Raw genomic sequence first — 25,882 nt, 5'->3', positions numbered from 1 at the left:
TATTTTTATATTGAATGTACATTATTTAATAGTATGGTCCACACAATAATGATCGTATGTATATATTGATACAAATTATGTTAAATTAATTCTAAACCTCTAGAGCTTATGTCTCGCGAATTATTCATAAATAGCAATTCAAAGTGAAATTCGAGACCCAATAGTGCAGCTCGAGCAAGATTATGATTATAATTGAAGCAAGCATTCATGATATATTGGCTTCCAGTAATTGATTTGAACAGTTTTCAGTTACTCAGATTGTAGATTTATGGCAATGCAACTCTTCGCTTTCCGATCATGAATTCCTCCACCTATAAAATCATCTCCACCTCTCCTCCCTTAGCCATCAAACAATGGCTCACACTGCAACTACTACCACTCTCATGATCAAAGCTGTTTTCCTGTTGTCCATGGCGGCTTCGCTTGCCACAGTTTCAGCTCGACCGCTGTCAGTGACCTCCGGTGCCACCGCCCTTCGCGCGCGTCTAAGGCTATACGAGGAAGATTCCGGCGGGGGTTCGTCGACGTGCTGGGAGTCATTGTTCGCCCTGCGGGCGTGCACCGGCGAAGTCATCCTGTTCTTCGTGAACGGGGAGAAGTATCTCGGGCCGGGCTGTTGCCGTGCCGTTAGGACTATTCATCATTACTGCTGGGCCAATTCCGTGTTTGGCTCGCTTGGACTGACCACTCAGGAGTTTGATATTCTTCGTGGATATTGCGACGCCACCGCCGATGACGATCACTCTGCCCCGCCGCCGTCGCCGCCGTCACAGCCGCCTTCTCCTCAGCCTATCACTCCTACCCCTTGGCTACAACCTTCTCCTCAACCTATCGATTCAACCGCTTCCGTTTTCAGCTTCGACGCTACAACTCCGTAGTTTAATGTATATTTCATTGCTATGAAAACAATGCTTGTTATAATCAATAATATGATCGAGAATTATTGATTTATAATCTCATCGATAGTCAGTTAGTGATTACATGCGGTGTAAGAAATGATTGAAAAACATTATGCAATGGTAAAATTTATGCGATTAATCACCATATTTGCAACAATCTAGCAAAGCTCTGCATCAATGATCTACATTGTGTAGTTTGTGATTTTGCTTACAGAAACAAAGAGATTAGAAGAGATTTGTACTTCCTGCAAATGTAAAGTGTGAAAACACCAAATTGAAGTTCGGAAATATCCAGACTATAGTGATGCTCATCAATTCAATCTACAGATAAATCTTCCACCGCCTTAGTCTGATTATTGCGGCGGCGGTCTCTCCGGGGAACGCTTCTACTTCCCCGGCGATGGGACTTCCCACGCTTTGAACGTCTTGAAACCTTTCCTCTTTTTCCGGTCGGAGGAAGTGGTGGCACTATAGGCGTCGCGGCCGGTATTGGTGCCCTAGCAATCGGGGCCGCTGGTAGTACAGTAGACGTCACGGCCGGTATTGGTGCCCTAGCAATCGGGGCCGCTGGTAGTACAGTAGGCGTAGCGGCCGGTGTTAGTACCGCAGGCGTCGAGGCCGATGTTGGTGTCGAGGCCGGTGTTGGCGCCGAGAAGTTTAGGCAAATGTGATGAGCGTTAACCTCATCCGGCGATGAAATAAGCGCCGATCCATTCTCTCCGTCGCAGTCATCGTTCGGCGAGCTATAACCGCTCAAGAGAATTCCATCGAGTCCGTGAACAGCGATATTCGACCCGATATAAAGATCCGGATCCGAGAGCATAACGCCGTCGACAGTAACGGAGGCGTTTTCAGATTTGTAGATCAAAATGCTGTAATGAGGGAGGAGAGTATCGAGAAACGGGGAGGAGAGGTTTTTGAGGTCGGAGAGGGCGAGAGCGCGGCTAGGGACGATGTGGTAACGGAGAGCGGCGACGTAATCCGCGGCATCGGAGGCCATGTCGAGTGTGAAGAGAAACTTGTCTTTAGGGGAGAAGAGAGTGAATGCGGCGCCGGCGGCGACTATTATGGAGGAACTGAATCCGACGGTGGCGTTGGCGGTGAGTTGGACTTGAAGGTCCGAAGTGGCGATTGCATTGCAGAAGAGATTGTAGCCACTGGACCTTAGGACTGTGCACATTGCCTCCAGCTCTTGCGGAACACCGGAATCAGCATCATCCACGGCGGAATCGTCGGCGGCGGCGACGGTGGCGAGGAGGAAGAGTAAAATGGGGAGGAAGAGAGTAGTACGGCGCCGGCAAATAGCCATTGCTTGGTTAGGAGCAACAGAAAAATGAGAGAGGGAGAGAGATGAAATCAGTTTTGGCGGTTTCACTTTTCAGGAAGGTCCTTGAAAACAGGGCAGGAAATCTATAATCTATATAAATTAGGGGCACCTAAGAAATTAAACTCCATGATTATTGATTAGTGAGCTTACATGCAGTTATGATCATTTCACACTTTACTGTCTTAATTTGTCATTTTACATTTCAATACATTATGAATTATTGTGGTTTTTGTTTTTAGATTAAGCAAAACCAAATTACTCCGTATTATATAAACTTGTATTGACTAAAAACTCATTATATAAAATGTGACACAATCACTTTAACTAAACTTACGTGTAAAAATGATATAATCCTAAAAAAATCAATTCAATTCAATATAGTCAACTCTGTACATATATATTTGTTTTCTAAATATGTGTCTCAACTCTCAACATGTTATTCATACGTGTGCCTACAAATTCAATTGTAAGTGTCACAGAATATATTTATCATTTAAAAAAGTTGCAAATGACAAGCATTGATCAATCATCATATCGTGGACCATAATGCATCTTATAAGGTGAACTCTGGTCTAAAACAACATCGTTTCAAGAAAGCATAACTATCGGTCAACATCATTCTTCATTATGCATATGTAGCTTAATATTTATGTACATTAAACTTTATTTTTATTATTGAATAGTAGGCATGTTTCCATCCTCAAACGTATTTCTTGAGAACCCTAATCTCTTTCCAGCGAGACTCCATATAGAAAGACCCATTATCTTGTGCATACACCCCACACTTGAAGTAATGCATATTCCCTCCCCTTCCTGCCGCCTCGTGCACCAGAACTCCATCCACATAAACCTTGAGACTACCGGCATCCACATCGTGGATCACGTTTAGCCGAAACCACCGCCCACAGATCCTTGGAACTATGGCCGGTTTTCGGAAGTAGTAGAGGTCGCCGTCGTAAACTCTGAGCATCAGGGTCGTGGCGTGTCTCTCTGCACCAAACACTTGCATTATGCACACCCCAGAAGTCCCACCTGGAACATATCCATACGCTTCAAACTGCCAAACCCCAACAGCATAATTGTATCCCTAATCCAATATGCAATTCAAGATTACTATCTATAATCTTAACTTGATCAGGCTGTTGATTTGGTAATTATAAAATTACAAGTTCTACTCTCAGTAACCGATGTTAGTTTGTAGTCCTTTTTCAGCTAAGGTCATAAAGCAGGATATATCACGTGCATACCCTTGAGCAGTGTTACAAAAATCTCGCCTAAGCGCTGACCGACTGCCTAGCCTATCATCATAATCGGTGGTTTATGATGCTTAAGCCTATGCCTCCTAGGCTCCAACTAGGCACGGATTATCATCATAATCGGTGGTTTATGATGCTTAAGCCTATGCCTCCTAGGCTCCAACTAGGCACGGATTAAGCTGCCTAGTCAACCAATTAGCTATTGCTTCAAACTTTTATTTTTTTTTAGGTTAATATTTAATATTTTAATATTAACTATTACAATATTAAATATCTTATAATTAATAATCTTTAAAAAAATAAACATATTGGTGGTCGCTGCAAAACCTTGGGCGCGAGCCCGGGCGGAGCAGCCGTCGGTGCAGATCTTGGTGGTAGTAGCAAATATTTAAAAAAAAAAAAAACATATTTAAAAAAATACACAAACGCTTAGGAGCTGATTAATCACCCGGTCTAGACACTTAATAATTTTTTCAACCATGCCCTTGTAATGGTGGTGATTTGCTCTTCACCCGAAACAAAAGATTACTATCCATAATCACAATAACTGTGTTAAATAATCTGTGTTTAGGTAAACTTACAAGGATACGGATCTCAGTACGAGGATTTGTTCGGCTACTTGGAGTATGAGGCTTGTCGGTCTTGAAAACCCAGAGCTTGTGAACTCCATTGATGAATCTGTAGCGTTGATCTTCTGGCACATCATAAGGCCTCTGAATCTCAAAGTTTGAATGGTTTATAGGGACAGGAAGAAAGCCTTGTGTGGGATCAATGGGCTCCCATGCTTTAAGCATCCATAGTAGTTTTGCCTCAAAAATGGTCAGCCATATCACAGCCAGAGAGAAAAGAGATGTAGAAGCCATTAGAGTAGAGGTTTGCTCAATCCAGGGAGTAGTTTTTCCTCTATTTATCTCAATCTTTCTAATGAAACCGGTCGGTACTTAAACTCAAAGAAAGAGTCCATTCCCAAATATTATAATATAATTTTAATTTTAATTTTCATGTATGTTGATTTTATAAGAGATTGTGGAGTGATATTTTAAGAGGTTCTTTGGACTAGTCTTTTGAAATGAGCTCTACCATTTCATATTTTTTACAAAATTGATATGAGATACTATCAAAGTGAAAAACCACTTGTAATAGGTTGTGATCAACTGATTAAGGTAAAATGAGCTCATAGTTTGACTTGAACACAAAAAACTCTATGTTTTCCTATCATTATACAGTGGACCAACGTTTATGTTCATTTTTAATATACTGAATATTCATTTTTAATATATTGTAAATTTATTTTTATATATATTACCTAAAAATATTTTTTTTCGTACATTAAAAATGAACATTTAATATACTAAAAATAAGCATTTAGCACTAATACACCTTCCAATGTAGACCATGTTTCACACTGTCCTCCAAGCCATAAGAAATGAGAGCGAGTCAAGATTGGAAGCTGACACATTGATCACAAACAATCGATTTTGTTCATATTCTCGGGAATGGAAGCTGACACATTGATCACAAACAATCGATTTTGTTCATATTCTCGGGAAAGGGAATCGGTGTGCTGACTATTTAGCTAATCTTGAACAATCTACGGAATAGGGTACTACAATCTTAGAGCAATCCCCGGAGGGAATCAAGACTTTGATGGAAAAGGGTGCCAGGAGTGTTACCACTATAAGCGTTTACTAATTTGGGACCTTTGGGCCCCTCGGGTGTACCCCAAAAAAATTGTCTAATCAATAGAGTGTGGCCTTTTGAGGATGAGAAATTGAGAATTGCCCAAGCTCATATTGAAAGAGCTTGTGATTTTTTCCACATTCATAGTCCATATTATATTATATATAAATAATGCAAAACTTGGATTAGACTAGTGAACAGTTCAATTGACCTACACCCTAGTAGGTAACTGCTCCACTAGTTGTCAGAATCAGAAGAAACAAAGGCTCGTGAACTAAATAGGATGGCATCTCCATTATTGTAAAAAGTAGAACAATGTAATGTCACAAGACAAACACTAGTGCAGCAAGGTTTAGTTCAAGAATAGTACTCTTCATTTCAGCAATTACATTCATGGTAAAACTCAATGGCATTTCATTGCAGCAATCACAAACTACTGGGCAGGTAGGGAGCTTGCCAAATCGATGACAAAACGGTACCTGACATCAGACTTGGCGAGTCGCTCCATGGCTGTGTTAATGTCATCCAAACGAATCACCTCAACGTCTGCTGTTATGTTGTGTTCCCCGCAAAAGTCTAGCATCTCCTGTGTCTCTTTTATTCCTCCAAAGTCACTTCCCCCGATAAGTTTCCGGCCTGTTAAAGAGATGCATTGCAGGATGGATCAATCAAAACGCTATGATAGATGCGACGCACCACATAACTAAACACAAGAATGGAGTGTCCAGGATAATGTAACCTATCTTACCTGCAACTAAAGGGAAAACTGGCAATTCTAGAGGTTTTTCTGGCAGGCCAACAGTCACGAGTTTGCCATCCATCTTCAGCAAACCGAGCAGTGGAGCCAAGGGATGGACAGCAGCAATAGTATCGATAATGTAATCCATTGTACCCGTTGCAGCCTGAAAGAATTAGCACATTACCATAAACCCGTGGTTGACTTAACACTAATTCGATCTATTTCCATGAAAAGTAAACAATTTTTAACTTTTTAGGATGACTATTCACTTACCTGTAACTGGGCAGGATCAGTACTAACGACGAAAGAATCAGCTCCAAGCTTGTTAATGGCATCATCTTCCTTCCTTGGTGAAGTACTGATGACCGTTACTTTCAACCCAAATGCCTTGCCAAATTTCACTGCAACATGACCAAGCCCGCCAAGTCCTGCCACACCTAGATGCTTCCCGGGCTCTATCATCCCATAGTATTTCATTGGGCTATATACGGTGATACCAGCACATAGCAAGGGTGCACCAGAATCAGAAGGCAGGTTATCAGGAAAACGAAGCACAAAGTGTTGATGAACAACTATCTTGTCCGAATAACCACCATATGTTACTGTGCCATCCCAATCCTTGGAGCCATAGGTAAATATTTTTTGGGGGCAGTAACTCTCCAAATCTCGCTCACAAACGTTGCATGTCAGGCAGGATCCTACTATCACACCAACACCAACTCGGTCACCAGCTTTGAATTTCTCAACATTACTCCCTGTCTGGGTAACAATGCCAACAATTTCATGCCTGCACCCAGAAGTTTGAACTTCAAATGTAAAGTTAATAAATCCAAGCTTTGCAGAATTGTGGCAATACTTGATACATATAACAGCAACTGAAAGACTGCCCCACTATGAAATTAATGATGCTCTCATGTTTCTACTCACACTTGGAGAAGCTAGTAAGCTACCCTCTCCCCTGCTCACCGTGAGATATCAAACACAGCATTCAACCTACTTCTTACTCCAAGAAGTTCAATTTAACACAATCAACATGAATGTGAAAATGCGAAACTACACAAAGAAGGCCATAGGCCAGCCTTGTATGGCACTTCTGCATTTAGTTCTCTTTGTCGAGAACCTCACCTCTTCTGTTCATTCTCTAAGCATCAATATCATAGAATGTAGCATTTCCAATTTCAAAAGAAATACCATCACTTCTTGCAGTAGTGAAGTGCCTTGAAATGGCATCCTCTAAGCCTTGATTAATGCAAAAGCTATAATGCATTACAAAAAGTGATGAAACACCATTTTGTCATCATCATAAAACACTCTCTCCCTCTATCTCAGTTCTACATCACCCACACTCTTTCTCTGTCAATCCATTAAACGCTTTCCAAGTAATCTAGGCCTTACACACATATTGCATTTTTATGTAAATTCACTATATATATATATATATATATATATATATATATATATATCTCATAGCGTGAGCTGGCACAATGAGATTTTAATAACTACAGTATTATGTTCCTTAATACATCAAGAAAGTAACACTTCAAGAGCAAAGAGATAAAGCAATAAAACTAAAGCATTCAGATAAAGGAAAGATCAGGATTTCATATTCAATAATTCAAATCCAAAAGCTTGATCTTGATTATACACTCCAAATATTTATAGGTCCATATTGGTTTGTCATTTCATTCCAAGTAAAGTTCAATCTCTTCACACACACCCCTACTCTAAACAAGTTAATAACATCACTTAAAAATTAAAAGGCATATCATATCCAAATCAAGAAGCATCCAAAACTAAGCATGCAAAAGCAATTCAATAAGCTTAAGGTTTTTATGTCATACCCAGGCACAATTGGGTAACTTGAGAACCCCCAGTCATTCTTCACAGTATGCAGATCAGAGTGACAAACACCACAGTAGTGTATTTGGATAGTCACATCATTAGGACCATTTTCTCTGCCAAACAATCAGGAGCATAGATTTCAAGCTTGAAAATACATACTCGCATCAAAAAAAAAAAAAAAAAAAAAAAAGGGAATAACCAGTAGTTAATAAAGAACAACAAATAGAAATAAATTTTTAAAAAAATTGAATTGAACATCCTGTTTGTCTCGGCCGAGACGAAGAAGTCTCTTACAAAGCATTCTTCCGCCATCCCGCCGCTATAAAATCGGAACTTACGCCGAGTATCGAGATATTATCTTAGTACTAACAATGGACAGACGGATCGGAGTATTTTATTAACACGAAGACGATGAAGAAATGAAGATACTACGTTAACTTAACACGAATCGTTGATGTATATATATATACCTGCGGGAGAAGTTGAAAGGAGAGAGAATGCCGGAGGAATCTCTGGCAGCCCAGCCGAAAGCCTTGCGCGGGTGCTCGTTTTCCGGCGACGTCGCCATCTTTCTCTTTCTCTGTCACTTTCTCTCTTTCTGTTTTTGTGGAAGGAATTTGTAGTTAGTGGAGACTCCATAATGTTCCATTATAAAGCGATGGAGAGCTGAATATTGACTGTTTTCTATTCTATCATTCAATTTTTTCCCCCCTTATTTCGTTGTCTTTTTTCTTATTTGGTAAAGAATTTTGGGAAAACATTTAAAAGTTTTTCAGTTTTTCTTATTTGGTACTCTTTATTTCGCTGTCTTTTTCTTATTTGGTAAAAAATGTTGGGAAAACATTTTAAAAAATTTCAGTTTTTCTTATTTGGTTAAGAATAGTGAGAAAACATTTAAACATTTTTCTTATTTGGTAAAGAATGTTGGGAAAACATTTAAACGTGAAAGGTGAAAGCCTTTTAATTTTACTTGTTGTCTCCCATTGCTTGTCTATCTCCTCTATGTCTTCTTTATAAGTCTAAGTCTTATTGAAGGAGTTTGAAGAGTTATGGAGAGGAAATAAAGGGGAACCACAAGCATGTTGCCGTCGCCCGCTTGCTTGATTCGGTTCGCACACGTGTGAGGTGTGACTGCCATTCTCCCTCAATTACCTAGAATGTGTGGTTTTGTTCTCTCCTTTGTGCGCTATTTTTGCGCGCGCCTATGGCTGAAAATAGAGGGATTGTTATATCTTCTACTATATAAATAACACCCTCCTTCCTTCTCAAAACACCGAAAACAATTGATCTGCTTTCTTTTTTCCCGTTTCAAAGTCTGAGCTTTGCGATATTGGTTCTGTGTGTGCATGTCGGAAGTATACGACACCCTAGTCGTAAAATACTTGTAATGCAGTGTTGTTAACACGTCACAGAACACTACTCTTCCTTCCCCTTTAATATCCAACCTACATCAATAGCACACCTGTGCAACATTGTTATCTTGCTACCGGTCTTCGACAATCATTATTTACAACAAAGAATTGATTTAAATTATTTACCATTTTTTAGTACTACAAACTCTACTACGAAGTAGTATTTGTCCATATTTCATTTTGAATTGATACCACCAACCGAGATTCAATTTTGGGACCACTCATTTGAAATTGTAACAAAAGTGTCATCGCACTACACAATTGTTCGTGGTAAAGTTTCTTCTTAAAATAATACTAAACTTAAAAATTATCCGGAGATGGCGATCGGCTGCGACTCGATCGTCGCCAATCGCCGAAAAATGTCGCTGGTGTCCGGAAAATTCAAATGACATGTTAAAAATGGGTTAATTGCTATCTTTTTCGATTTTAGTGGCTTAATTGCTTTGTTTTCCAAGTTCAGCGGCTTATTTGAGGGTTATTCAAGCTTGATGACTTAATTGCTTGTTCCCAAATAGTACAATGACTTATTTGTAGTTCATCCCGTTTTTTTTTTTAATAAGGGAGGGCGTTGTGGGGAAGAAATAATTCTTCTTCAAACGATGCTAATAGCAGCGTTTGGGATTTTAACAGATTGTAGCAAATTGCTGATAACCAAACATCATCTTTAGCGGTTTGACAATGTATAACAATTGTGAGGTATAATTTTTAGTATTACGCAAAAAAATCAAATTGACAATGTATAACAATTGTGAGGTATAATTTTATTGTAATTCGACTTTACTCTCATTCTTTTTCTCTTTAATTGAGCTCTTCACGCCTACTAACAAATTTGTGGATAAGATTGGTAGCATAACCGTTAACCACAATGGGTGATAAACATTTTTATTATTAATTTTTGAAAATTCTTTTTATAATTTATTTACAGTTTTAGTTAATTTTATATATTCTTTTATTTATTTTAATAATTAGTTTTGTTTGGCGTTTTAGTATTATTATTATTATTATTATTATTATTATTATTATTATTATTATTATTATTATGTTAGTTTAGTTAATAAAACGGTGTTTGCTACTACCTTTAGCCCAATTAGTTATTTAGTCATGCTATGTTTTAGACACAAGCCCATTTGGGCAGTAGCAATATTCATACGGCAATTGTCCATTCTCCTTACTCTTTATTATCACTAATTTGCTTTGTAATTAGTGATTTGAATATTGATGCTTTGTGAGTTAATTACTACTAATCCCATGTTGCATTGCTAAGTGAGTTTTATGGGAATATGATGTCAACACCGTGAATGCTTTATCGGATTAAGTTTTATCCTATTGTTTTACTCGCTTGATTGGAATTGTATTAGTAAATGGCCAACTTTATCTTAGTTCAGTTAAGTATTTGAGAGAAATTTTGGAGTAAATACTATACCCATTAATTCCAAGCTCTATAGGATAAATGAATAAATGATTTGGTTGTCTTACTGAGTTATTTATTTGGTTCTAAACCGAGTATTTCGTAGTTCTTCTAAGCTTAATGAGTTTCATAGTTCAGCTTAATGAGTTCTAACTGTTTAAATAAATATCTTTAGCATATGAACAGTTAGTACCCTTCCATATATGTGTGTGTATATATGGTTTCTCAATTCTCACAATTGTTATATAAGTTGTCAATTTGATTATTTTGCATAATAGATTAAAAGCAGCAAGTCATTTTCAACTAAATTCTTGTATTTTTAAAAATAATTTTGCATTTCTCTCATCATACTCCTCAATGTCTTGGAGTGTCATTACATTTAAGGTCCATAAGTTGACCTGACCCGTCTCACGAATCTCGAATAAAAATTCTTGAGACAGTCTCACACAAGTGTGATCATATATAAATAATTCCAAACTTGGATTAGACTAGTGAACAGTTAAATTGACCTATACCCTACTAGGTAATTGCTACACTAGTTGTAGAATCAGTAAATCTAAAATCAGAAGAGACAAAGGTTCGACTTGGCGAGACGTTCCATGGCTGTGTTAATGTCGTCCAGACGGATCACCTCAACATCTGCTGTTATGTTGTGTTCCCCGCAAAAGTCTAGCATCTCCTGTGTCTCTTTTATTCCTCCAAACTGACTTCCCCCGATAAGTTTCCGTCCTGTTAAAGAGATGCATTGCACGATGGATCAATCAAAACGATGCCATGTATAGAGTCGATCCAAACATTTTATAGGTCCTGTGGCGAAATTTAAAAAAAAAAAAAAAAAACCCTATTTCGAATAGATGATTGATTGAAATTGCAAAAAAATTATTGAAGAAGACGAATGGACAGAGAAATCAGTCATTTTAAGTTATTTGATTAGGTTTAGATTTTCGGCTTCTTGCACTCCCACGTCAGTTTTCATCTATTCTAAATTTTTATTTTCTATTATAAGTATAATAATATTTATTATCATGAATGTGCCCTTCAAACATGAGCCCTGGGCTGTCGCCCAATCCCCTTGCTCAGGACCGGCTCTGGCGATGCACCACATAACTAAAGTGTTCAGGATAATGTAACCTATCTTACCTGCAACTAAAGGGAAAACAGGCAATTCCAGAGGTTTTCCTGGCAGGCCAAGAGTCACGAGTTTGCCTTCCATCTTCAGCAAACCGAGCAGTGGAGCCAAGGGATGGACAGCAGCAATAGTATCAATAATGTAATCCATTGTACCCGTTGCAGCCTGAAAGAATAAGCACATACATTACCATAAACCCGCAGTTGCTTTAACACTAATAATTCAGTCTAGAGTTTATTACCGAAATGGTCCCTCGACTATTGTGAAATTACCAATTTGATGCTCGACAATTTTTTGTGCCCAATTAAGTCCCTCGACTTTGAAAATTTTAACCAATTTGGTCCTCCGTTTATTTTGCCGTTAAACATCCGCTAAAATCGAGACCAAATTGATAATTTTGCTATATTCAAGGGACCATTCAGTGAAAGATAATTACCAATTTGGTCCCTTGACTATAGAAAATTATCAATTTGGTCCATTGACTATAGAAAAATTACCAATTTGATCCCGATTTGACGGATGTTTAACGACAAAATAAACGGAGGACCAGATTGGTTAAAATTTTCAAAGTCGAAAGACTTAATTGGGCACGAAAAATTGTCGAGGACCAAATTGATAATTTCACAATAGTCGAGGGACCATTTCGGTAATATGCTCTTCAGTCTATTTAAGATGATTATTCAATTCGCTTACCTGTAACTGGGCAGGATCAGTACTCACGATGAAAAAGTCAGCTCCAAGCTTATTAATGGCATCGTCTTTTTTCCTCGGTGAAGTACTGATTACTGTTACTTTCAACCCGAATGCCTTGCCAAATTTTACTGCAACGTGACCAAGCCCGCCAAGTCCTGCCACGCCTAGATGCTTCCCGGGCTGTATTATCCCGTAGTGTTTCATCGGGCTATATACGGTGATACCAGCACAGAGCAGAGGTGCACCAGCATCAGAAGGCAGGTTATCAGGAAAACGAAGCACAAAGTGTTGATGAACAACTATCTTGTCCGAATAACCACCATATGTTTCTGTGCCATCCCAATCCTTGGAGCCATAGGTGAATATTTTTTTGGGGCAGTAACTCTCCAAATCTTGCTCACAGATGTTGCATTTCAGGCAGGATCCTACCATCACACCAACACCAACTCGGTCACCAGCTCTGAATTTCTCAACATTACTCCCTGTCTGGGTAACAATGCCAACAATTTCATGCCTGCACCCAGAAGTTTGAACTTCAAATATAAAGTTATTATTAGATTGTAGTATCTGTTCATCTATACTTTCTCAACCTGTTGAAGTCACTGTTGCAAAATTCCCCGCCTAGACCGAGCCGAATTGCTTCCTATGCATCTACCTAGGCGCCTAACTGGTCTAGGCGAATTGCTTCCTAAGCGTCTGCCTAGGGGCCTAACTGGATCCAGTTGACGGCCGACTTGACCGAATTAGGCCTGCCTAACTGGGCCGAGTTAACTTGCCCTTATAGGTCGCCGCCTACCGCCCAACTAGCGCCTACTACCTTCACTAAGGGTCGATCTAATGACCTCCCATATGGGGGAGTCACTACATGTCATCTGAGCGTGCTTGGCTGGTTTGTCAATTCATTCCAAGTAAAGTTCAATCTCTTATTCTCTTCAAAGACACCCCTACTCTAAACAAGTTGATAACATCACTTAAAAATTAAAAGGCATATCATATCCAAATCAAGAAGCATGCAAAAGATTCAATAAGCTTAAGGTTTTTATGTCATACCCAGGCACAATTGGGTATCTTGTGATCCCCCAGACATTCTTCACAAAATGCAGATCAGAGTGACAAACACCACAGTAGTGTATTTGGATAGTCACATCATCGGGACCATTTTCTCTGCCAAACAATCAGGAGCATAGATTTCAAGCTTGAAAATACATACTTGCATTTAAAAAACAAAAAAGAACAGCAAATAGAAATAAACAATGTGGGGAGTAAAATAAGTTCAAGCATTTAGGGCTTTCTTTTTTTTTTTTTTTTTGAAAACCATTTAGGGCTTATTTAGTTTCTTAAAAAAAAGTGTTTTTATTTTCCATTTTCATTCTTCATTGGAAAAATGAAATTTATCTCTAATTTATAAAATATGATTTTTTTTAATTTTTTTTTCAAATTTTACTCTATTTTTTCATATAAAAATACCAATATGTATAATAAGCAATAATGATATTAGGTAAGTTGTGGCACGGGTAGATTCATGGGAATGAGGAAAGATGAAGAGCTTTAATTAGGTGAAAGTAAGGATAATATTATTTGCTCACAGAATGTGAAATTCTCTTGCCTCATCTCTCAAGATCATTCACACCTTATTCGAAAGATAGGAGCTATCGGGAGCCAACTGAACTGCTTAAGCTATAATATTATTAAATAGGAAAAAAGGTACAAATAGGCTCCTGAATTTAAAAAAAAATGCAATTAAACACTTGAATTTGTCAAAATGAGTCAATTAAGAATGATTTACCGATAACCTATTGGCTACTGTTCAAATTATGGCCGGTGACCACGGTTCACGGCCATTAAAAAAAATTAAATTGCCACTAGCCTTCTCCAGCCTTCTCCATCGGAGAAGACGATCAACAGTCAGTCGTCTTCTTTGGTGGGCAGCTGGTCACCTTCTCCACCAAATCTAGTTGATGTAAATATACCTACGGGAGAAGTTGAAAGGAGAGAGAATGCCGGAGGAATCTCTGGCAGCCCAGCCGAAAGCCTTGCGCGGGTGCTCGTTTTCCGGCAACGTCGCCATCTTTCTCTTTCTCTGTCACTTTCTCTCTTTCTGTGGACTGCTTTTTATTCTATCATTAAATTTTTTTCCTCTTTATTTCGCTGTCTTTTTTTCTTTTTCATTATTTGGTAAAGAATATTGGGAAAATATTTAAGGGTGAAACGTGAAAAGTCTTTGACTGTCTCGTGAAACGTGAAAAGTCTTTGACTATCTTGTGAAATGTGAAAAGTCTTTGACTGTTTTTTTTTTTTTTTTTTTTTTGTTAGTGGAGACTCCATCATGTTCCATTATAGGGGGAGGAGAACTGTATATGGACTATTTTCTTCTCTATCATTCAATTTTTTCTTCTTTATTTCGCTGTTTTTTTTTTCTTTTTCATTATTTGGTAAAGAATATTGGGAAAATATTTAAGGGTGAAATGTGAAAAGTCTTTGACTGTTTTTTTTTTTTTTTTTTTTTGTTAGTGGAGACTCCATCATGTTCCATTATAGGGGGAGGAGAACTGTATATGGACTATTTTCTTCTCTATCATTCAATTTTTTCTTCTTTATTTCGCTGTTTTTTTTTTCTTTTTCATTATTTGGTAAAGAATATTGGGAAAATATTTAAGGGTGAAATGTGAAAAGTCTTTGACTGTTTTTTTTTTTTTTTTTTTTTGTTAGTGGAGACTCCATCATGTTCCATTATAGGGGGAGGAGAACTGTATATGGACTATTTTCTTCTCTATCATTCAATTTTTTCTTCTTTATTTCGCTGTTTTTTTTTTCTTTTTCATTATTTGGTAAAGAATATTGGGAAAATATTTAAGGGTGAAATGTGAAAAGTCTTTGACTGTTTTTTTTTTTTTTTTTTTTTGTTAGTGGAGACTCCATCATGTTCCATTATAGGGGGAGGAGAACTGTATATGGACTATTTTCTTCTCTATCATTCAATTTTTTCTTCTTTATTTCGCTGTTTTTTTTTTCTTTTTCATTATTTGGTAAAGAATATTGGGAAAATATTTAAGGGTGAAATGTGAAAAGTCTTTGACTGTTTTTTTTTTTTTTTTTTTTTGTTAGTGGAGACTCCATCATGTTCCATTATAGGGGGAGGAGAACTGTATATGGACTATTTTCTTCTCTATCATTCAATTTTTTCTTCTTTATTTCGCTGTTTTTTTTTTCTTTTTCATTATTTGGTAAAGAATATTGGGAAAATATTTAAGGGTGAAATGTGAAAAGTCTTTGACTGTTTTTTTTTTTTTTTTTTTTTGTTAGTGGAGACTCCATCATGTTCCATTATAGGGGGAGGAGAACTGTATATGGACTATTTTCTTCTCTATCATTCAATTTTTTCTTCTTTATTTCGCTGTTTTTTTTTTCTTTTTCATTATTTGGTAAAGAATATTGGGAAAATATTTAAGGGTGAAATGTGAAAAGTCTTTGACTGTTTTTTTTTTTTTTTTTTTTTGTTAGTGGAGACTCCATCATGTTCCATTATAGGGGGAGGAGAACTGTATATGGACTATTTTCTTCTCTATCATTCAATTTTTTCTTCTTTATTTCGCTGTTTTTTTTTTCTTTTTCATTATTTGGTAAAGAATATTGGGAAAATATTTAAGGGTGAAATGTGAAAAGTCTTTGACTGTTTTTTTTTTTTTTTTTTTTTGTTAGTGGAGACTCCATCATGTTCCATTATAGGGGGAGGAGAACTGTATATGGACTATTTTCTTCTCTATCATTCAATTTTTTCTTCTTTATTTCGCTGTTTTTTTTTTCTTTTTCATTATTTGGTAAAGAATGTTGGAGAAAATATTTAAAGGTGAAACATGTTTTTTTTTTTTTTTTTCTTTTTGGTTAGTGGAGACTCCATCATGTTCCATTATAAAAAAAAAGGGGAGGGTGAGGAGACTTGTATATTGACTGTTTTCTATTCTATCATTTAATTGTTTTATGTTCTATCATTCAATTTTTTTCCTCTTTATTTCGCTGTCTTTTTCTTTTTTCATTATTTGGTAAAGAATGTTGGGAAAATATTTAAAGGTGAAACGTGAAAAGTCGGGGAAGGTGGGAGAACTAAATATGGATTGCTTTCTTTCTATCATTCAAATTTTTCCTCTTTATTTCGCTCTATTTTTTTTCCTTATTTGGTAAAGAATGTTGGAAAAATATTTAAAGGTGAAATGTGAAAAATCTTTGACTATCTTTTTTTCTTTTTCGGTAAAGAATGTGTTGTCTTTTTTTTTTTTCCTTATTTGGTAAAGAATGTTGGGAAAACATTTAAAGGTGGAACGTGAAAAGCCTTTCGCTGTCTTTTTTCTATTATTTTTATTTGGTAAAGAATGTGTTGTCTTTTTTTTTTTTTTTCCTTTTCTTTCTTTCTTTCTTTCTTTTTTCTTAATTTAGTAAAAAAATGTTGGGAAAATATTTAAAGGTGAAACGTGAAAAACCTTTCGATGTCTTTTTTATTTTTATTTTTATTTTTTTTGTTTTCTTATTTGGTATAGAATGTAGGGAAAACATTTAAAGGTGAAACATGAAAAGCCTTTCGCCGGTCTTTGCTCCCAGTCATTTTAGTACGTAGTTTACTATTTCAATCATTTTAGTACATAGTTTGATTATAATACAAAAAGCGTAAAACACAATTACCCCATATACAATTTGTACATTTCTACAACAAAGATGATGATAACAGCAACAACAATAAAACATTGTGCTCACAAGGATTCAAACCAGTGACATCTTGGAATGCAGCATTGTTCACTCATGTTTCTCCATTCTTCTATTTGGAGAAGTCTAAATTGGGCTTCTCCGAAATTGTACATATAAAGTTGGAGAATAGGGAAATTTTAGAAAATGAAAGAATTGATTTTAATAAATAATTTTTCATTTTTTCACTTTTGGTAAACAACCCTTTAGCTTGAAGTCCAATCCTACATTAGATGTGCATACTATAGTTGTAATTGTGCTTGTATTTTCTCTCACTAAATGACAATGAAAAAGATTCCATTTCAATCTGTCAAATTGTCAATACACCCATTACGTCTATGTATAGTCAAGCTTGGCAAAGAAAGCTTATTATGTGAACAAAAATATGCAAGAGATTATATTTCAAAAATAATAATAAAATATGCAAGAGATTATACTTTGTGGATGAAATACACGTCTAGCATTATATTATTCGTATAAATATGATGCACCAACTATACAATCACTAATAAACAATATTTAGAATTGAAGTTATTTGCAACAACATATCATTGGATCAACATGTATGCTTTGTACTATTTTACTATTTTGAATTTTTGATAAAATCTATGTTGTTAGTCATAATTTCAGCTGGACTCTCTAGTAGTTATATTTAAAATGTTTTCACCATTCAAATGCCTAAAAATGGGTCACAAAACCCCATTATCAAGTCTGCTACTTTTAGGGAAACTACATACTCAATAGTGAGGATAGTTCATTATTCATCATTTCCTATTCAAATTATGTAAGGATATTCAAATGAGAATAATCTTGTAACAAGTAAAGACTAATCATAATCTTTCATAAAAAATTATCAATGATTGAAAATTTAAATTTTAAAAATAAGGGGTCAATTTAATAATTAATGTAAACTTTTAAATTTTACAATGTTTATAAAATTAACCCCGTTCATTTTTCAACAACCCTCAACTGTTTATTTATCCAAATTGATGGATCATATTAGTATTCACTTTTTACATGGGAGCTACTTGAAATGCCATAATCTATTATAAAATGTTGATGTACTACATGATGCTTACATTATCTTGAACCTAAAACATGACAATAACCAAGGGATCACTTTAGGGCAAAAAAAAAAAAATCATCTAACGTAAAATGTTGAGAAGTTTTAATACAAAATTATTTGAGAAGAGTTGTGAATTGAAGTTTGTTGGAGGGTGTTTTGTGGTAATGTAGAGTCATGTTGTAAGATTCATTGAGAAGATAATTGTATAAATAAAAAAAAACACCTAGAAAGGGAGGCGGTTTTTTTATTTATACAATCATCTCCCCAACGAATCCACAACATGACTCTACATTGCCACAAAGCACTCCCAAACAAACTTCAATCCACAACTCTTCTCAAAAAATTTTGTATCAAAACTTCTCAAACATTTTACGTCAGATGGATTTTTTTTGTCCTAAACTAATCCATTGGTTATTGTCATGTTTTAGGTCCAAGACAATGTAAAATCATGTAGTACATCAACATTTCATAATTCATAGATTATGACATTTCAAGAACTGAGCATGTTCCCATGTAAAAAATAAGACTAATATGATCCATCAATTTAAATAGATCAACGGTTGACTGGTTAAGATTGATGATAAAGAGCGACATAAGTTATATAAATATTGTAAACTTAAAATGTACAATATTATAAATATGACCACTTATTTTCTTTACTAAAACCCTAAATCATTTATGAACCATATAATCAGTTATCACTTTTTTATTTGAAGATCTCGTTCTCATTTGAACTTCCTTATATAATTTAAATAAGATATGAATGAACTACCCTCTCTACTGAGTAAGTAGATACCTAAAAACTGCAACTAAGGGGAAAACAGCCAATTGTAGAGGATTTTCTGGCAGGCCAAGGGTCATGAGTTTGCCATAATCCATCTTCAGCAAACTGAGCAGTGGAGCCAAGGGATGGACAGCAGCAATAGTATCAATAATGTAATCCATTGTACCTGTAGCAGCCTGAAAGAATAAGCACATACATATATATTACTATATATATCCGTGGTTGATTTAAGACTAATTCAATCTATTTGCCTGAAAAGCAAACAATTCTTAACCTTTTAGAATGATAATTCACGATTGAGAACCCCCGGCCCAGTCATTCTTCACAGTATGCAGATCAAAGTGGCAAACACCACAATAGTGTATTTTGAATTTTGATAGTCACATCATCAGGATCATTTTCTCTGCCAAACAATCAGGAGCATAGATTTCAAACTTACATTAAAAAAAATTACGGAATATAGATCAAATTAGCTAGTGACGTTGCTGTTAAAATTTTAAAAATTAATTAATTTATTTAAAAAAAAAAATTGAACACGCTGATCGTCTCTTACCAAATATTCTTCGGCAATGCATCTCGCCGCTTTACAATCGGAACTTACACCGAGTATCAACATATTATCTCAGTACTAACAATGGACAGACGGATCGGAGTATTTTAAAAGTTTAATACGAAGACGATGAAGAAATGAAGAAATTTATACGAATATTATATTGATGTATATACCTGCGGGAGAAGTTAAAAGAAGAGAGAATGTCGGAGGAATCTCTGGCTGCCCAGTGACGTCGTCGTCTTTCTCTGCCATTTTCTCTCTTTCTGTTTCTGTTGAAGGAGAAGTGAATATGGACTGTTTTCTATTCTATCCTTCAATTTTATTCCTTTTTATTTCGCTTTTCGTCTTTTTTTTGGGGGAGGAGAGTGGGGGTCTAATTCGGTAAAAATTGGTTTAAATTATTAACTACGGAGTATTTAAATTTGATAATAAATAATTATATACTTTTGTGGTTACATATGTTGTGAGCTTAATGTAAATTATTTGTGTATTGAAAGTATATTATTTAATAGTATACTAAAAAATGCACACCTTTAAAAAATGAACATTTAGTTTATTAAAAATTTTTAATATAATAAAAAAATTATATTAATAGTAGACCTTACAAGTAGACCATGGTCCATAGCATAATTTATTTCCAAATTAGGTTATCCAAAGAATATTGTTGCATCGCCAAAGAATATCTCCCTAGTCCCTACTATTTGGCATTAACTACAGCAATCACTAAAAGTATGGCACTCTTCTCCCCTTCCCCTTTGCACACATTAATTTAACACAAAAATCATGTCTGCTCATCTTCTCCACAGCTCCATTTCACCCTTCTTCAACTACCTCTGCTCAGAAAGAGCCAAGATCATCACCCTTCTTTGGAACATTATCACTAGCACATTACCTTGTTTAAGCTTCAACCCAGTGGGTAGATTGGGGCTAGCTGAAAATGTACCAGAAGGGAAAATATGAGTGGACTCTACTCTTATTGCAGGCATCATCAGGGTATTCCTTCACAATTTCATACAAAAGCTTCTCTCTTTTCTAGACTTGCCTATGGAGTTCCTTTGTACAGATTCAGTGACTATTGTCTTAACAACTTTGGTGTTTTTCCACCGTGTTCTCTAGACTTTTCTGAATCAGTTGTGAGTTTTATATCCAGAAAGATGATATTCAGCTCTGCTGGGAACTTCCACCAGCGGATCAAGAGAGTTCGAAGGAAAAAGATTTCTTCCACCAATTTCTTATCTGAAATGAGCAAGTCCACAAGATGAAGATCATTTTCACGGAGAAGTCCAAGAAAAGGGCATTGTTTTTGGAGATTCTGTGCCATCTGCAGCTTGATATACAGTCAAAATGGAGTAATAACCAGTGAGCCACTGCTACAAAATTTTCAAAAGGAAATTCTGTTATAAACCCAAGCATCAGACTACATGTGAACTCTTAGACTATTTTACATGCAGTTTGGCGGATTAGTAAGCTACTAAAGGACTACCTAGTCCTCGGCTTCAGAACAAGGGCTGAACCTTGTACTGCATCTAAAAATGATGCCACCATATCCTTTCAAAATGAAACTTTTTGAGTATACCTCGTTGTGTTTCAGAACCTTGCTTACTTTGTGCAAATTTTTAACCAGCTTCCGAACCTGAGTTATCCAAAATTACACAGGCCTCAGAGTGACTTGTTGATCTCACATCCACATTCTCAATGTCTTTTTACCAGAAATTTATCACAGCCATTAGATTTTTCTTCATTAACATTCCCAAACCACTTTTCCCAGAACTGTGGTCCTTTGCAATAAGCAACTGACTTCCCGTGGCTTTAGTCCCTGTAACATATACATTTTCAAGGGGGATCTGCCAAATCTTTAGAAGGAAAAGCATACTTCAGTACTGGACAATTTCCTGCCTTTAGGGGACTGCTGCACCTTCAGTAAAGGCTCCTGTACTTCCATTGCACGCTATTTCACTTTTTCTCGCTTTTGCAAATTTTTTGAAGTTTTCATTTTTGGGACACAGTACGGACTAGGTGCTGACTGTGGCTTCGAATCTGCTGGTACTCCTGCATTACTAACTCCCGCCGCAGTTATTCTGGAAATACCCCCATTTTGTTCAGAAGCCTTTGAGCAGACACCCCGTACTAATAACTGGCCATCATTTCCAGATTGGAGTTTCAAAATATGTGGCATGGCTAAAAGAAAACAAGAAAACTTCTTATACCCATACAAGTCTTTATCTATACTCAAATTGCTTTTATCCAGTTCTGAGCGAAGTTCTTTACTTGAAATTCCTGTGGGTTTTGAGCAAAGGATATGAAGGATAAGCTTCTGAACAGCTTTTGGTATCGGTCGAATTTTCAATTCTGAATTAGAATTAGATGGCTCCTGAGTACAGCAAAGAGTTGGCTGCTCCATAGCCACAAAAGGGTCTTCAAGAGGTGACTTAAAATGCCCATACCAAGAACCATAGGGACCGTCTGGCGGTTGATTAAAATGCCTTCCTGTGAGGTTCTCCCCTCTAATTAGAGCATTCCATTGCCACATGATACTAGCAGCACTGCTTAGAACACTGGGCACAGATTCTAGACTAGCAAGCAAGATGTTATAATTGTTCATCCTTAGCCGGTGCAGAATACTGGCAAAATCTCTATCTCCAGAAATCAAGAAAAGGTGTGCTGGCGGGGGATTTTGGGAAACCCAATACATAAGGGCCACAAGAAGGGACCTATCAGCACTGTTCTTTCCACCTGAATTAAGTAAAAAGAACTTTGATAATTGAAATGGTTGGGACTGGAAAAAGTTACAGGATACTGCCTCAACAAGGAGTCATAAAATACTGTAAAGTTGATTATCTTTTTGTGACCTTAAACACCAGAAAGCGTAACAAAGCAGCCTATCAATATCTATAAAAAAAAGTAAGCTAACTTTGAACAGATAGTTTTACCATTTGGGAAATGAGGGAAACCGATTCCCATTAGAAGTGGCCAGGATTTGGTTCAGTTCACAGTTCATAAATAGCATGAACTGTAACCATTAATATACGGTTCCTTAGTTGTTCATGAACCAAAGGTTCCAGTTCTTGTTCATGAACCTTCGGTAAACCTTATTTTATTAAAGTTTTGCACCATGTAATTAACTCAAATGTGAACCATACTTTCTTCTCAAAAGGTGAATCGCCAACCTCAAGGCCCCCCGTCTGACGCCCAGACAAAGCATTTGAGAAGATGTAAATTATGGTAACTCAGCCAAGCATAGAGGCTAGACCTTTGCTTGCTACGCACAAGGAGCCCCTCACTTTGAGAGGTTGCTCTCAATGGTGAGACTCAATCCCTGATCATTCTTCTCAAACTTTAACCATGTGACCAATTGAGCTGTGGGCAAATTTGCACCATACTTAATACTATGAGTCGATGAGACTACTAGTATTATGAAATACTACATACAACATATATTCACCTATTCACGTCTTAAACCAAAACTTAAATGTAACCTTTCATATGGTTACTGTTCAGGTTTGGTTCAAATAGTGTATGGTTCGGTTTTGACCCTCCAGATGAAGGGAAAGGCGGCCACCTCTAGTTTCCATAAGTAGCAGATAATATCTACATTTCTACATTCCAAGATTTACCAGACTAATTTTTCAAAGCATACATCAACAAATAAATCAATAAGAGCTATAAAAAGCAAGCTAAGTTTGAACAGAGGGTTTTACCATTAGGGACGTGAGTGAAACTTATTCCCGTAGACGAAAGGGCCTCCTGGTTAACCCGCGACATCTGCATTACATCTCCGAAAGCCGTGATTTGGATGGGACCCTTGATCCCATTAGCCCTAATGGCGGCAGTGATGCCCTGGGTCACCCTAAACACGTTGGAGCCAGTCGGCAAGTTGCAATTCTCGAAATCCCACCATACCGAGACCTTAACACGCCGGCTTTCCACCTCGTGCCGGCGGGAAGAGGAGGAGGTGGCGTGGGAGGGGTGAAATGGGGCGTTGGAGAAATTGGCGATTTGAAAAATGGCGGGAATGGGCCTTGGAAAAAGGGGTTTCATAGATTGGGGTTTTGAGAGAGAGAAATGGAGATGACGGAGCGTCATGGGAGAGGAAACTCAGACCCCAAATGTCGGTCTGCGCGGTGGGGTTTTAGTGGAAGGGGAAAGAGGCCTAAAACCCTTCTTTATCCCACCATATTTAGGGCTTCTTTGGTTATTGGCGGTCAGCACTAGCTTATTATGTTAGCGGTTATCAAATAACGGATTGTATTAACGAATTTGACCAGCATATTATGTTAGCGGTTATCAAATAATGGATTGTATTAACGAATTTGACCAGCAGAATGTATTAGCAATTTATAAAATATAGTTTACAATATGGTTATATCAAATATATAATATAAAATAAATTATCTATATTATAAAATTTGGTTACGGACCAATTAATCGAATTAGTTAAAGAATAATTTAGTTTTGTTGATTAAGTAACAATTTTTCAAAATAAAAATTCAGTTAGTTTGATTCAAAATTAATCAAATTAATTGAATTATTACTCCTAACCACATTAGCCTATTATTTGTACATTACGAGTCATCCTCTTAGTACAATTTTTGTACAAGATAGTTGTATCAAATATATAATATAAAATATTATACATAATAAAATATTGATTTATTCGACCAATTAATTGAAACAATCAAAGTATTAGTTTAGTTGATTAGGTAACAATTTCACCATCACGGTAATTCAATTTTAAATTGATCAAATTATTGAACAAGTTTAGCCTTTTTGTTATTTATATATATTACCAAAAAATTAATTATTTAAAATATTAACTATAGTTAAATATTTATTATTATATTTTTATGTATTACTCCGTATGTCTTTAGTAATTATTTAGTAAATTTAGAAAGTAAATGATTAAAAGATAACGCCTTTTTTTTTTGTTTCCAAAGAAAATTGGCGATCGTTCTATGACTTTTTATTAGTGTATATATATATACACATACACACACATATACAAAATCCTTCCTAGCAAACACCACTCACATAAATAAAAATTTAGTCTACAAAGTTTCATATTCTACATCATCATCAAGATAGTATGTAGTACACTAATAACAACAACAATAATTTTTTTTAAAAAAAAAAAAGAAAAAAAAGTGGTGTGCAATCAAATTTGATCCAACATCGAAAAAGAATAAAGAAGAGGGCGTTGAGCTCCCTCATTAAAACGGGAGTTCAATGCCCACTTATACTGCCCATCCGAATTGGATGGGCAGGGAAATAAAAGCCTCAGGCCTGAGGCTTCTCTTGAAAGAATTATTATTATTTAATTAAAGCATTACGGACGTTTTGGGTATTTGTCCAAAACATCAAGGAGAAACGATGCTAAATATAACATTTGTCCAAAACGTCCTTAATACTTTAACAAATGTCTCTCTTTTAATGTGCGTAAGTCCGACACTCAATGTGCATCAGTTCAACGGTGCATAAGTTTGACACTTCAGGTGAATCAATTCGACACTTAAGGTGCGCCAATTAGAAACTTAAGGTGCATAAGTTCGAACCTTAAGGTGCACCATTCGACAATAGTGTGAGGAGACCATTCACATCCGGTTGTTAGGAAGCACATTTTTATATTTCTTTTTAATTGTATTTTCCTTCATTATGAGCCGTTGGTCTAGATTAGATCAACTACTAATATATCACCTATTTCTTACCTGGGAGTTTCTTCGCACATGAACAACTAATTGTATTATTAGATCAACTACTAATAGATTAGGTGCGTAATTTTCTTCTTAAGGTGCGTGATTTGTATGCTTAAGGTGCGTGATTTTTTCTGCTTTAAGGTGCGCTGTTTTCCTTCTTACGGTGCGTGATATGTATGTTTAAGGTACATGATTTGTATGCTTAAGGTGTCTGAATGTAAAGCTTAAGGTGCGTGATTTTTCTTCTTTAAGGTATATTTTTTCCTTCTTAAGGTGCGTGATACGTATGCTTAAGGTGCGTGAGTTGTTGAACTTAAGGAGTGTTATTTTAAAACCTTAGGTGCATGGTTTGTGTTCTTAAGGTGCGTAACTTGTATACTTAAGGTGCGTGTGTGACTTGTGTACTTAAGCTGCGTAGTGTATTCTCAACTGAATGTGCATCATTTAAAAAGTTTAGGTGCGTGGTTTATGTTTTAGCTTAAGGTGCGTGATTTGTGTACTTAATGTGTGTTGTTTTAATGCTTAAGGTGAGTATCGCACAATTGCATAAAGAGATATACCCGCACTTGAATTCTTCCATATATATATATATATATATATATATATATATATATATATATATATATATATATATATATATATATATATATATATATATATATATATATAT

General features: G+C 36.2%; 5 protein-coding genes and 1 long non-coding RNA gene across 6 annotated transcripts; 1 reads left to right on the top strand and 5 right to left on the bottom strand.

Annotated features, from left to right (window-relative positions):
* The first annotated feature begins 353 nt into the window (after positions 1-353).
* LOC116020507 (egg cell-secreted protein 1.1) lies at positions 354-878 on the top strand. The gene has a single exon (XM_031260977.1). It carries the CDS (start codon positions 354-356, stop codon positions 876-878), a length of 525 nt encoding a protein of 174 aa, XP_031116837.1.
* A 1,870-nt stretch (positions 879-2,748) lies between these two features.
* On the bottom strand, positions 2,749-4,375 carry LOC116019867 (citrate-binding protein-like). Its single transcript, XM_031260225.1, has 2 exons — positions 4,064-4,375; positions 2,749-3,313 (listed from the first exon to the last, which is right to left on the bottom strand). Exons 1-2 carry the CDS (start codon positions 4,343-4,345, stop codon positions 2,927-2,929), a joined length of 669 nt encoding a protein of 222 aa, XP_031116085.1. The 5' UTR covers positions 4,346-4,375; the 3' UTR covers positions 2,749-2,926.
* Positions 4,376-5,432: 1,057 nt separating this feature from the next.
* On the bottom strand, positions 5,433-8,407 carry LOC116019865 (probable cinnamyl alcohol dehydrogenase 9). Its single transcript, XM_031260223.1, has 5 exons — positions 8,214-8,407; positions 7,743-7,856; positions 6,175-6,688; positions 5,911-6,064; positions 5,433-5,798 (listed from the first exon to the last, which is right to left on the bottom strand). Exons 1-5 carry the CDS (start codon positions 8,309-8,311, stop codon positions 5,596-5,598), a joined length of 1,083 nt encoding a protein of 360 aa, XP_031116083.1. The 5' UTR covers positions 8,312-8,407; the 3' UTR covers positions 5,433-5,595.
* A 2,718-nt stretch (positions 8,408-11,125) lies between these two features.
* Positions 11,126-14,453, bottom strand: LOC116020506 (probable mannitol dehydrogenase). The gene is made up of 5 exons (XM_031260976.1): positions 14,356-14,453; positions 13,436-13,549; positions 12,386-12,899; positions 11,704-11,857; positions 11,126-11,292 (listed from the first exon to the last, which is right to left on the bottom strand). Exons 1-5 carry the CDS (start codon positions 14,451-14,453, stop codon positions 11,126-11,128), a joined length of 1,047 nt encoding a protein of 348 aa, XP_031116836.1.
* Positions 14,454-18,441: 3,988 nt separating this feature from the next.
* Positions 18,442-19,791, bottom strand: LOC116019161. Its single transcript, XR_004098666.1, has 3 exons — positions 19,696-19,791; positions 19,244-19,372; positions 18,442-19,145 (listed from the first exon to the last, which is right to left on the bottom strand). It is a non-coding gene; the product is annotated as an uncharacterized LOC116019161 (long non-coding RNA).
* A 346-nt stretch (positions 19,792-20,137) lies between these two features.
* LOC116019160 lies at positions 20,138-23,638 on the bottom strand. The gene is made up of 2 exons (XM_031259281.1): positions 23,221-23,638; positions 20,138-22,255 (listed from the first exon to the last, which is right to left on the bottom strand). The coding sequence occupies exons 1-2, from the start codon at positions 23,603-23,605 to the stop codon at positions 21,471-21,473; spliced, it is 1,170 nt and encodes a 389-aa protein (XP_031115141.1). The 5' UTR covers positions 23,606-23,638; the 3' UTR covers positions 20,138-21,470.
* Between the last annotated feature and the right edge of the window lie 2,244 nt (positions 23,639-25,882).

The sequence above is a fragment of the Ipomoea triloba genome, chromosome 5 (genome assembly GCF_003576645.1).
Source record: "Ipomoea triloba cultivar NCNSP0323 chromosome 5, ASM357664v1".
Lineage (NCBI taxonomy): Eukaryota > Viridiplantae > Streptophyta > Magnoliopsida > Solanales > Convolvulaceae > Ipomoea > Ipomoea triloba.
Note: the sequence above shows the minus strand (reverse complement) of the source record. Positions and strands in the feature narration are given on the sequence as shown.